Raw genomic sequence first — 13,461 nt, 5'->3', positions numbered from 1 at the left:
GAAAGTTAGCATAGATGAAATTGAACAAAATCTCATAATTAAAAAAAAGATAAGCTATATATATTTTTGGGGAAATACGACACATTTTCAGTCTCAAAAAGTCTCCCCATTTTCCTGTGTCTGCTATGGATAGAAGGAATCCACAAGGATGTCTTATTTGGGAAGTTAACTCTTAGCCAGTTGAAGAAATGTTAAAGTAGATATCTAGGGGAAAATTATAGTAGCAAAGCATATTCAAATCAGATTTTCCTTGTTCCTATTTCCCACACCACAGTTGTGTGAGGTTTTCCTTTTTTAAAGAGACCAAGTGGGATTCTAGATTGTGATGAAGCTACAGAACAGGAAAGCAGTGAGAACATCTGAAACAACCTCCTACAGTAGAAAGAGTGGGTTTGGAGCGAGGAAGCATGGGTTTGAATCTTGGTTCTGACTACTTTATGGTCATGTGACAAGGAGCAAGCTACTAATACTTCTTGAGTAAGTGATTTCATTACACACACACACACACACACACACACACACACACACACACACACGAGTAAGTAACCTTACCTTGAAGGGTTAGTGTGGGCAAAGTGTTTGGTAAACCTTAAAGTGCTACAGAAATAAATGGAAGCTATCCTGCTTAGTTTAGGGTATTTCTCATCTAATTGATATTTAAACAGTTTTTAGTATATTATGTTCAAATCTTTCACAATCAGGTATAGATTCCAGTGTTCGAGAAGTGATGGGGTATAGGGAAAAGAACAGTGAAATTGGTTCTAATCCCACTGCTTCCACTTACTGGGTTTGTGATCAGAATCATTCTGAGCCTCAGTTTCCTGACCTTTAAAAGGGTGATAATAATACTTGTATCCCAACATAGTTATTGTGACAAAATAAATTTTGTGAACCATAAATTCTTTTTTAAGTGTGGATTTCTATTCTTATTTCTGATGAAGATCCCTTTTCTCATTTAATGTCTGTATTTCCAAAGACTTCCACCAACCTGATAGGTTCCTAATAAAGGAAAAGAGAAGGACACTACATTCAGGCAGTCAAAAGAATGAAATCTTCCTTTCTATACAAGATGTTTCTAAAGTTTTAGTGCAGGATCAAGCTATTAAAACTTAAAACTGCACAATGATTTTTGGGACACCATTTACGTGTTCTTTTCATATACTTACCACTCCTTTCGCAGAATCATTTTCTCTCCCCCATGAGACTTATAGATTGCAATCATGACAAGTAGCATATGCATTGTAATAGTCTTTCCCAGATAAATTCCTTAAAAACCATAAGGTTTAGGAAATTATGTTAGATACTTCTTTTAATCACTTCCAGGCAAATGATTCAATGGATCCATTAAAAGATTGCATTCTATTTATTTGGCATAGATCTCAGATCTGTCACATACTCCCTGTGTGAGCTTGGGCAAGTTATTCCATATCTGTGGGCCTCTTTTTTATCATTGGTAACCTGAAAAGGTTGGACTAGGTCATCCGTAAGGTATAAATCGGTGATCATGTAGTCTAACTGATTAACTTAAAATTTCTAAAAGCTATCCTGTGTCCAGATCTTCCCTTCCAAATGACTAAGGATATGAATTACTATATTTTAAGAGTTACTGTACAGTTTATATTGACTATCCATGTTCATCTGAATTCATGTACTCTTTTTCATAACAGTATTCTTTTTTTGTCCATAGAGACAAAGCTGTTTTTACTGGAGAAATAGGAGTAAAGCCTAATATAACCTACAACTTAACAAGATTAAAACTCTGGAAAATTTCAATGTAAAATCAGTTCCTTTTTTTGAGTGTACAGTTTCAAAAAGATTTTATTAGTACTCAAGGCCATGTACTGTACATGTGTTATCGGTTATGTAGTGTAATTAAAACAATGGGATAAAAAAGAAATATTTAGCAGTGTGGGAAAGATGAACATATTAAGACTGATAATTACATGAAGCTGTTGTTTTCATAGCATTGCCAGAGACAGCCATTCTGGAGACAATTCAGTGAATAAAGCTCTTCGATTAATTAAATCATTTTTCTTTCGTAACAATAGAAGTTATGTCTGCTGGCAATCTGATTTGGAATCTGATGTTTGTAGATAAATGAATACAAGGCAATCGCTTCCATTCCTATTGTCTGGCAAGAGATTTTTAGTCTACCGATTTGTACATCTAAGAGGATGACATCAGAAGATCTCCATTTGGAAAGAATCTCCCTCTCAAATAATCTCAATTGAATAAATCCAGGTACCCACAGTCCCTTAGTAAAGTTTTCTTAAGAAGTATTCTAGAGATATCAGAAAATCATTCCTGAGCTTATTTTAAACTTTATCTCTAGAAAATATTGACAAAAGATTCCTCCTTTTAAAATATAACCAAAAGATAACTATCTGAAAGGTAATTTCCAGATTGGTTTTTGCAGTAGTTTTAAGAGGTTCATAGTTAGTTCAGAGTGGGGAGTTGTCACAGAAGAAAAAATATTTTTATTTCTGTCAAAATAAAGTTAATATTGATTTGCTACCATTATGTTTCCTTGAGGTTTTCTTTTTTAGAAAATGATATTTTACTTAGGTTTGAAACTCAGTTTAATAATTCCTACACTCTCTTGCTCAGCAAGCAACCTCCCTTCCAATTTTACAGTTGTCTTTGCCTATTACAAAAATTTATTTTTACACTTTCTGGTATTTTATCTTAAATTTGTGGTACTACATACAGTGTTCCGTATGTAAAGGATTTCACTGGTGGGAACTCAGATCTCTATCTGTCTATAACTCATAGTCTTAAAAGCTAGCCTACAGCTCACAGAGCTTAAAATGCCTTGCCCATGATCACCCAGCCAGCGTTATTAGAGACAGAATTTGTTACCCAGATCTTCTTGATTCCCAAGTCCATTAATCTATCTGCTTTTATTTGTGGGGTTAAAGACAAACAAAACAATAAACTTTAATGATGTGTAGCACACTCACATTGATTCAAGATAATAATAACACCTCTCTGAAGAAAAACAAAAATGTTCTTTGATGCAAAAGACTACTGAAATCAAAAACTTTCTGTTGAGGTGTAAGCCAAAAGTCACACTTTGGTACTTAATACTCTTTTTGCTATTAGGTTCCACATGGTTAAAAATGTCCCTCCCCATTCTGCATTACACCCACCCAGTCCACAGTTTGATAACAGAGTAGTTTAAAAATTATAATTAGCTATCTGTTTTATATACTCAAATCCTGTGTTCTTTACAGACAATACATTAAAAACTGGACTTTTGGAACTGTCAGAATATATTGGATTGAACCAAAACTTCCTACCTTTGGTAATTTGAAGCACGTTAAACTATCATGGGACATACTTTTTTCACCATTTCAGAGCAGTCATCCTGGACTTTCTGTGATTTTCTCATTTGTTTACTTTATGCCAAGTATCTATCATAAGTAGTTGTAGCAAGGGGACAACTTGTGAATAACAAATAATTCTCACTTTTCCAGTTAGACTAGAATGATGCTTTCCTTTTTTTCTCCAAATCTTTATTCTAGCCTCTGCTCCTGAACGGGTCAGAAGTGCCAGCAACCATCCATCTCTGCACAAACTTGCCAGCTAAGATCAGCATGGGCCTTCCCCCAACTTTTCTGTAATGCTCACAGTTTTCACTCTAAGACTACAAACTCTTTTGTATATTTTGAAACATGTACAAAATATTCTATATAAACAAGTTTTAACATTTTAGCCTTTTAAAAAAATAGTGAATTTTTCTGAAGCTTTGTCACCTATTACCACAAAAAGTCTTCTAGCTGTTTTGCAGTTTTGTAAATGTGCTAAATTATGTTACTTTGTAGTATAAGCTTCCTCTGTTTTAGAATATGGTAACCACATATGAAGTTTCTAATGTTATCCCAAGAAAGAGACAGAACACTTTCAGTATTATAGACAGTAAAGAATGTGTTAATTATAGTTTGTGTTTGAATAGTTTCACATAAGATTTCATTGCAATTTGTACAAAATGTTATACAGGTTATCTTCAGTGCACATCCTTGGAATGAAATGAACTAGCTGAGTATTGTGGAAATAGTGTGCGCTATGCCCATGGGCAGATGAAATTGATTCAGAGAACAACAATATGCTAACATACTTGTCAAATGTGTGCAGTGCATGTGGATCATGTAACCAGGTTTATGACTGCTGTTCTGAGCATCAATTCTGCAAAGTTCCTAGAGAATTTTTTAAAAAATGCTGCCTCAACAGCAATACTTGATATGAAAGGCAAACAAAACCTTTTACTTTTTAATATCCATATATTTGCATATAGATAGATATATATGTATATATTTGTATATTTTAAAATCACATCTTTCTTAAATTGTGATTACCAGTATTCACTTAAGTTTTGGATCTTTTGGGGGGGGGCTTATAAAGGGGATCTGAGAGGATCTTGGTTTTTTTTTTCCTCAGTGAACATTCCCAATCAGCTTAAATAGAAAGAAAGATTGCTGTTACTCTAATTAAAGCATTCTGTCAAATATGTTGATGAGTTTAAGTAAACCTCAGTTCTGTTCACTAGTAAATAGGACTTTTTTGTAAAGGTCTTTCTTTTTGATGTTATAGATTTTTGGTTGCTTTCACCTGTTATATTACATGAACTAGGAAAAAAAAAGCAGAGGTCTAATTCATCAAGGTAATCAAGTAGAAGAAAATCTGTATTCTTGATTATGAAAATGAAGGTATATAGATACATTGACTTTGGATCCAGTGAGATGAATGCAAAGACAGGGAGTGTTGTGAATGTGTTTATTCTGTGGGCCTACTTAAATAAAAATCATATAAACATTTAAAAAAGATATAATACTCTTTATGAATGATTTCACATTTAACTAGAGCAGCCCCCAAAGTAAACACTTTTTAGTCATCTCTCTCTAACGGATTCATGTGGAAGAATGCCAAACTGTTCAGTTTCACAATAGGTTACAATCATGTGATAGAGTTCCCACTTGGGGGTTGAAAACCAAAAACCTGACATGCATAAGTGAATGAAGCTGCTGCCCTACACTATGTGTTGATTTAGTTTTTTAGATTTCTTAAAATACAGCTGGAGGTCTGCCTTTGTCTAGGGACTAAACAGGCAAAGCTGTAAGAGAGATGAGATTAATTTTGCATTGACATTCTGAATGTTGGTGATAATTTATAGTGACATTCTGCCCATTGGTTATGATTGTGACAGGCAGGCTCCATCCAAATGGACATTGCAGGAGCCAACTGTGATAGTCTAAGCATTGTAAACCTCTGCCTTGAGGAAATCAGAGAAGCAGAGACTTTTTAGATTCTCCCCTCCCCCACTGCACCACCCCAGAACAACAGTCCAGGTCTGAGAGAGAGATGTATGTATGTGTGTATGTATACACACATACATACACACACACACACACACACATACACACACATCCCTATATGTAGTCTATGCAATTTGAGGATAGAATAAGAGGATTAATGGAATTGGACAAATTGTACCTAAGGGGGAAAAGTTTCTAGTGGTTTCTCTGTAGGGAGATGGGAGCCCAGGCGAATTGGCAACTGCTACTAATCCATGCACAAACAAGTCTTCAAGTGAGTGTGTGAAAAGCCCAGTGGAATGTAACTGTGTCACTAAAGCTGTCACAAGCACTTATATCATCCAAGGACAAAAATCATTTCTTGTTCTCATTTGAATAAATTTAAGAATCAACCCTGTTCAACACCCTACAATAATATGCATTATATATGTGTATATGTGTATATTTCCTATTTCATCCCAACACCTTGTCTTGCTTAGCTTGCTTAAAGGAATACATATACACACACGTACACACACACACGTAGCTGGTGTCTAACAGGAAAAGAAGGTAACATATTGCAATCACGTTAAAAAAGTTAAAAATACACACATATGTATACATGTATGTGTGTATATATAAGTACATGTATGTATATGTATATATGTGTGTGCGCATATATATGTATGTATGTATGTATGTGTGTGTGTGTGTGTATATCTCTATCTTAGGTAAAGTCTGTTTTCAGAGATGCCTTTGAACAAATATATTTGAACCTACTCTATCCAGTTTTGGACATACCATCTTCTCCTAATTAATAAACTAATAACCGTCCAACTATTTTTTGGTTATGAAGTCTACAGTAACATTTTTATACTGCAAGTATACTACAAGTGAAATGTGTGTTTTTAATAGCTAAAGCTATCATTTGGGCCTCCCATTTTTTCCATAATTCTTGAACCTGCAAGCAACTATTTCTTTTGTTGCCTAGGTTCCCAAAAGGGGTGTTGACCACTGAACTTGTTGAATGCTAGTCTGGTCTCAAAAATCTTAATGCAGCTTAGTAAATGGCTTAGTGTTGTTGTTGTTGTTATTTCCTTCTTTGCCCTAATCAGTGGCTTTTTTGCCACCACAAAATGCTTTTGAGAGTAAGTTGCAGTTTGTTACCACAAATCAGCAGCAGTTTTCCAAAAGTGCATTATGGCAGTATTAAAATGACTGCATTCAGCAGCACTTTTGCAAATACATTTTACTTTGCCCAAGGGTGTTCTGATAAATAATGCTATTTTTAAAATTCAGGCCTTTCAAGATTCTATTGGAATAAAAATAGTCAACCAAAACCTTGGTTTTGCTGTACCAAAAAAGAATGGGAAACCCTTCCAAAACGGAACTAGTGATTTATGAAAGGGAGAATCACAAACCCATTGATCAGCTAATGTTTGAGTTCAAGTATCAGGGATTGGTGGTCATTTCTGAATATTTTGATAGTGTTCTAGGAGACCTTTAAGAGTTTGGTAAATCCTATTATTCGTAGTAATGCAGATCAAAAAGTTAGGAAAGGATTGGCAATTCCTACAGTGTGTTTTACTTTTAATGATTTCTGTTTGCTTGGTTGGGGATGTTTGCAGTTTTGGGAACCATATTAAAACTCCTCAGTTTTTAACCTATCCCAGAGTTAAGAGTAATGCTGTGTTTTAGAGGAATTTTTTGAAGCTGCTTTTATTGGATCAATAGACTGTCTATTGTCTCATGATTTAATGTATGTCTTTGAATATATATTTTTAATTTGCTGTGGTTCCATAGTTCAAGGTTTAAATTTAAAGCTCAGAGATCTTCAGATAATATCACATGTATTCATTATAGACCCCTATTAATTTCCATTTCCATGGCAAGAAATAAGTAATATTTAATTTAATCCCACCAAAAAAAAAATCCCAGGGCCTAAAGTGGGCAGAAGTGAGCTGTTTTTTTCCCATATGCAGGTCAGTGCATTTCTTTCTAGCATAAACTGAATGTTAATAGCTCTGATGACATTTCTGTCTGACAGATGGTCAGAGAAGGATGATACTGCTATTAGCAACAAGAGGCAACATAGGTATCTAGGTTTATGGGCCCAGCCAAAAATAGATTAAGTATGAGTTTGTGTACACCCTTTGTGTCATGCCCTCCTATCAAATCAGTTCATACTGAAAGTGTAAGTTCTTGTATTCTCACCAACAAAAGACCTAATTTGATATGGCTACAAAGACTGATTTGGGAACTTGAGGAGCTCCATTATAATCATGGGAGGCAAGGCCTAGAGAAGTATGTGAGAATTAGCCTGCCTTCTTGCCATGTATTAGTAAAGAGAACCTGTTTTTAAAAACATAGATCTCTTAACATGTGAGAAATATGGCTACAGTGCATGTACACAATATTTCAGCACTCTTGTTTTTTCCTTAGTCATTATATATGAAAAACTCTGGCATCTTTTGCCCTGATGGAACTTGTTCACAAAACACGTAGCAGGGTATGCAGGCTTGAGTCAAATTACCCTACTGTGTGTACACCATTTTGATGCAAAGTGTAACTTTGCATTTATTGTAATTTTTTTTAATGTGTTCTTTGAAAGCTCCTTTTCTTCCGCTTAATGCTAGGCTGTTGTATTTTGGGTGCAGCTTAGAAAAGTACTGCATTCATTTTTGAGTTTATTCCAGACTTCATTTTTGAAGCATCTGGCAATTCCCTTTCATTTTTTGCTTTTCTAAAATATGTTCCATCCTTCATGCATTTGAGCTACCAAAAATGATTTGTCACTGTATAATTATGCTCGAAAGATGATGAAATATGGTAAAGAAACTTGTTTTCTTAGAAAACTGTTTCCCTTATTGTGATATAGTGTATGAGTAATCTTAAGTATAGAACACTTGATGTGACATTTTCCTATAACGTTATTACTTAGTAGTTAGTAATCACGGTACAGTATATTCTATTATTCCTCTTCTGTATGTATGAACTGGATTCTAGGGATTCATAGTAAGGTTTCATATGTAAGTGTAGTCTTAGCCCATTAAAGGGACATTCTCCCCCAAGTTGAAAACCATTAACTAAAGGTACTAAGTTTCATAAAAAGTCTTATTAAATGATAGGAATTATTTAAGAAGTTCAACACAGCAACATCTTTTCATTATTGAAATTGGCTCCAGAAGCAGGCAATGCATTTCAGTAGTCTTTAGTAGCAGGAAATATATTCTACATGTTACATGCATAATTTATCAAGAAAAATAATATTGTTAATAATTTTAGAATATTTTTCCATATGCTAGTGGCTTGAGTTGATGAAATTTCACTAATATGTATAATAATGCATCTTAAATCTATATTTTTTGAACAGTGTTGGACAGGAAATTAAATTGTCCTCAATAAAATGGACCTTTGTATGCTATAATTTCAATTAAGTATTGGATTCATAAAGTATTAAAGTAGTTGTAAATCCAAAATGTATTACTTTCCGTTTTTGTTCTATTTTGTAAAAACATTTTTGATGTAAACAGTATGCCTCTCACACATGTATAATTGAAAGTCCTACTATTTATTTAAACAGATATATACCTAATGTATTTGGAAGCTTATTGCACTCATATAAATGTATATATTGTGACTTCAAAAGTCTGTAATTATCTTTGCTTAAAAAAAATTAGTGTGTGGATTTCTTTCAGATTTATTTTTAATTAATGATATTAAGGATAAGATCCTCTACTAAATGTACTTGAAAATTCACAATAAAGTGTCAGAAGTTGTTTTGTACAATGTTGAGACTTTGTGTTGAATTTTTTTTTGTGAAAATCTGTTGAAATGGGGTAAGCTCCACCACGATTCCCTCAACTAAGTAATGTAGATTCTCCGATGATTTAAATAGCAACCATAGTCCTCTCTGGAGGGATGTGGGGGAGGGGGCAACAGAGGAGAAAGAAAGACCAATGGTAATGTGCTACTTCTAGCACAAGCTTTTAGGTATACCTGTGGTAAAGCACCCTTTTAATTGCAATGCTGTCCTCCCAGCCCCCCAAAATTATTTATGTCTGTTGGATCATGGCTAGGGAAGACAAATGGGTGATTTCCCTGTCACCTAAGTTTCCCATTATACACACGTTTTGACAGTAAGGGTAGAAAGAAGTCATTAAATTAGGAGTATGAAGAATTATGCAGGGACATTATCAGAGAACCCTTTGGAAAGGACCTAGAGTTTAGATTCGGGGGCATGGTTTTGAATCCTGGTTCTACTGTTTACTACCTATATGACCTTGGACAGGTCACTTCCTTTTTCTTTGCTCTTTTCCTGATCAATAAAGAATGACAAGTGAGGGGTGGTTGGACTTAAATATATAGATGTTATTTAAGGTTCATTCTTGCCCTAAATTCGGTCCCCTTCCACTTAACAAAAGGCATGTAAGAGATCTGAGGGCTTCTCAGAGAGTTTGGGGAAAAAGAGAAAAGTAAGGTCATCTCCAGGCTTGAATCCTATGATCCTGTCATCATTGATTTGAGACACAATTTTTTAAAAATCATATTGAAAATCACAGAAATTTTAAGTTAAATATTTCCATTTTGACTTCTTTAAAATTACATAGATAACTAATGAGAAAATTCATATTGCAGTACTTATAAAAGATTGTCTCTTCTTCCCCCATCATTTAAGGGCTACAGTAGCATTTTGAAACATAATACATGATAAGAGCCACTGTGTCCTATTTTTTTTTTTAAGACGGTATACCACCTGGTGCACATATGAGATGTGACCATTGTTTTGGGTCTATGACTTATGGCATGAGTCTTAACAGATTCTAGTTTTTATTCTTATTCATTGTTGAGCCAGAAGAACAGAACTAAGCTAAAACATAGATATTAAAGAATCACCCCAATTATAACTTCCTTGTTGTAATAGTCTTACCAGAATGAAGACTTACCTCCTATGAAGAAATAAACACATATAATGAAACACAAGACAAGTATTTTGCAATTTTTGGAAATAGCAGAACTATAAACTTATTATTTAGAAAATACAGATACCAAGCATATTAGTTATCTACTTTTTAGACTAGGCTGAAAAGGAAAGTGCCTTAAGATTTGAAAAGAAAAGAAAAAAAATCCCAGTTGACCGTAAGTGGATTTCCATCTTAGTTGCCTTATCTGCTTACTCTGTTGTTTGTCCAGAAAGGGTTGTCATATTAAAATGACAATTTAGAAAGTCTCTATTAACAACCTCAGTTGAATCAAGTCCTTACAGTCTGCATTGAAGCGGTGATGGCTACAATCAAGAGAGAACACATTTTGGGTTTTCATCTTTGTAATGGAAAAGAATATTGAAGTAGTCAATACTGAGGACCCACAGGAGGTAGGCTGGCTTATCTGTATCTTAGTTAAGTGGCAGAGTTAAGGAGGTACTTTTCTACAGTTTAACTAAAATCATTCTAAATATATATTTTGCCACTTTAATTCATTATATGAAATTGTTTCCCATTTTCATGCCATCCAGCAATAGATGGGTTCCATTTTCTCCTCATGGTTTCAAGATAAGATATATGATCTCTTACAATTATGCTGCCTACATTTTCCTATTTACAAGATGTTTTATTGTCATCATCATCATCATTACATCATTTCTCTGTATGATACTTTCATTTTCAAAGAGGGGATGAATATTAAGTAATCTTTGCAATATCTCAGTGAGTTAGGTAAGTATTATTATTGCCATTTTTACAAAAAGCAGGAGGATACTAACAGATAAAAGCCAGAATTAAATATAGAAATGTTTGCATCTCCCTAGGAAAGTCTTTTCTAATATGTAGCTCCAACTTTAATATTGTCCATGTTTTACATTGAATAATTTAAATATTGTAATTTTTTGCTATTCATATTTAGGGGTGTGTGTGTGTGTGAGGATGGTATAGTGAATAGAGTACCAGCCTTGAAATAAGGAAGGTTTGGCTTCAGATCTTGCTTTAGACACTAAGGTAGCTATTGGGCAAATTGCAGATCTTCTCTGGGCCCCTATTACTTATGTATAAATTGAGGAGGCTGTACTAGATGGCCCCTAGAGCCCCTTAGAGCTTTGAATCTATGATCCTTTTTCAGACACATACAGGTTGTGTGATCCTAGGTAAATCACTTAGCCTCTTAGTACACACCTCCAGGCAACTCTCTGAAACTAATAGTATAGATACTATGGCAGTTTGTATGATGATTGGAGTTCCCACACCGAAAATTTCCTGTGCCAAGGAAATCCCAGTCGCAGACTCCTCTATACCCACACCTGCTACCATATACACATTTGGCTTAGGGAAAATAATTAAAATTTTGATAGAGAAATATCAGAAAATAAGAATTTTTTTATTTCAACAGATATCCATTGAATGTGATTAATATAAACTGTCAAACCACATTATCCAATGGGGTGAAAACTTTTTTCCCCAAAGAATTTTTATTCTGTCATTTAAATAATAATTTCCACTGTATTTTCTGTGTAGATGTAGTCTTTGTGAATATAATTCACAATGAAATCTCTACTCATTCATCAGGGTTAATACAGTAAGTTAGGGAATATTATTTTGGGGATGGATACATTTTCTTTATAAGGGAGGTGGCAAGGCACTACGGAAAGAAGGTTAACCAGGAGTTAGAGGTTGTGGGGCTAAATCCTTTTTCTGGATTGGGTTTTTGTTTTTTGTTTTTTGTTTCTGTTTGTTTTTGTTTTTTTTCTTTGTTTATTTTAGCTAGGTAATAGGGATTAAATGACTTGCCCAAGGTCATACAGCTAGTAAGTGCCTGAGGCGGCATTTGAGTTTAGGTCCTCCTGACTCTAGGGCTGGTGCTTAATCCACTGTGCCACCTAGCTGCCCCTAACTATGAGGTCTTAAGCAAATCAATTATCTTCCTTGGGCTTTTGTTTCCTCTAAGGAGGAAGGCAGCTAGGTGGTGCAGTGAAATAAAGCACTGCGCCTGGACACAGGAAGACATCTTTGTGAGTTCAAAAGGGGCTCACTCAACAAACAATTCTCTAAACATCAGGGTTGGACTAGACCACCTCTGAGGTCTCTTTCCCTTCTATGATCTTCAGTGTTTTTTTTTTTTCTGGTAGGGAGTAAATACTCATTACAGTTAAAAAGATTTTAAAGATTTGCAATTGGATACCCCTTCTTTAGAGGGTATATACAAATATATGCTATACAAATTTAAATAAGCCCTTGTTATATAAGTAAAATAGACACTCTGTCTTTAGAAATGCAAATTTACCTTTTACTGTATACAAATGCTGTCAATATTAGAAGGAATAATAAAGAATAATACAAAGGGTAGTAAAAGTGGTGATAGCTATCAAATTTCAGCAGAAGTGATGTGTTGTGATACCTTTATAAAAAGGTTTGTCTGTGCTCAGCGTTTTGCATATTTTCCTAAATCAACTGTTTGTTTTTAATTTACACAAAGGTAGATTTTAACAACACATTGATGTTAGGGTAATGGAGTTTTTCCTCATTACGTGCAAGTTTTATTAAGTACATATTTACGAAACCATTTTTTCCCCTGAGATGAGTGAAAAGGAACATGTCATTTTTTTAAAAATGCAAAAGATAAAGTTGAGATCAAAATAAACTTTTCTGTAGGCAATATGTACTGAGGCATGTCTTTATTCCTACAAATTGGATCATCTTCATTTAGATTAAAGGAACTTTTTATTTTATTCATTTTGCTAGTTGATTTTAAGTTACATAAAGACTGTTTTTAATGGATAAAATCAAAATGAATTTAGTCCCCCCAAAGTGGACTGACAAACAATCTGCCAATACTTTTATCATCCTTTACATAAGACATTATCATTGTTAAATGCATTTTAAGGAGGAAAGTGCATGCCATATCCTTTTGCACTAAATACAGAAAATTTCCGAAAAGGCTCTTATCTTCTATTCTTTGCTTTGTTCATTTTAATTATAAATGACTGCCTAATAAAAATTATTTTGTTTTTAACACATTGAAATGAATGAACAGCAAGAAGATCTGCATGTGTTCTACAAAACTTGGTAGCTGCCTTTTCTCAAAATGTGCTTAATTTGTTTCAGGGGAACATTAGAATTTAGTTATTCAAACATCTCAGTAGCAGTTGCTACATTTCATGCCAAGCTGTTTTGAAATATGA

The 13,461-nt window shown here is 34.2% G+C and overlaps 1 protein-coding gene across 5 annotated transcripts in view; it reads left to right on the top strand.

The window, feature by feature from the left end:
- Positions 1 to 13,461, top strand: part of PCDH9 (protocadherin 9) — a 1,054,702-nt gene that overhangs the window by 26,697 nt on the left and 1,014,544 nt on the right. The window contains exon 3 of one of the 5 annotated variants that reach the window (XM_020992437.2): positions 3,525 to 9,080. The exons of the other annotated variants lie outside the window; for them this stretch is intronic. Within the exon in view, the coding sequence (XP_020848096.1) occupies positions 3,525 to 3,623 (99 nt within the window). The 3' untranslated portion in view covers positions 3,624 to 9,080. Of the gene's footprint in view, positions 1 to 3,524; positions 9,081 to 13,461 lie in introns of those variants that run through there. 5 annotated transcript variants of the gene reach the window in all.

This window comes from Phascolarctos cinereus, unplaced genomic scaffold, assembly GCF_003287225.1.
Source record: "Phascolarctos cinereus isolate Bilbo 61053 unplaced genomic scaffold, phaCin_HiC Scaffold_7;HRSCAF=346, whole genome shotgun sequence".
Classification (NCBI taxonomy): domain Eukaryota; kingdom Metazoa; phylum Chordata; class Mammalia; order Diprotodontia; family Phascolarctidae; genus Phascolarctos; species Phascolarctos cinereus.
The sequence above is the reverse complement of the archived record's forward strand: the minus strand, read 5'-3'. Positions and strand labels throughout refer to the sequence as shown.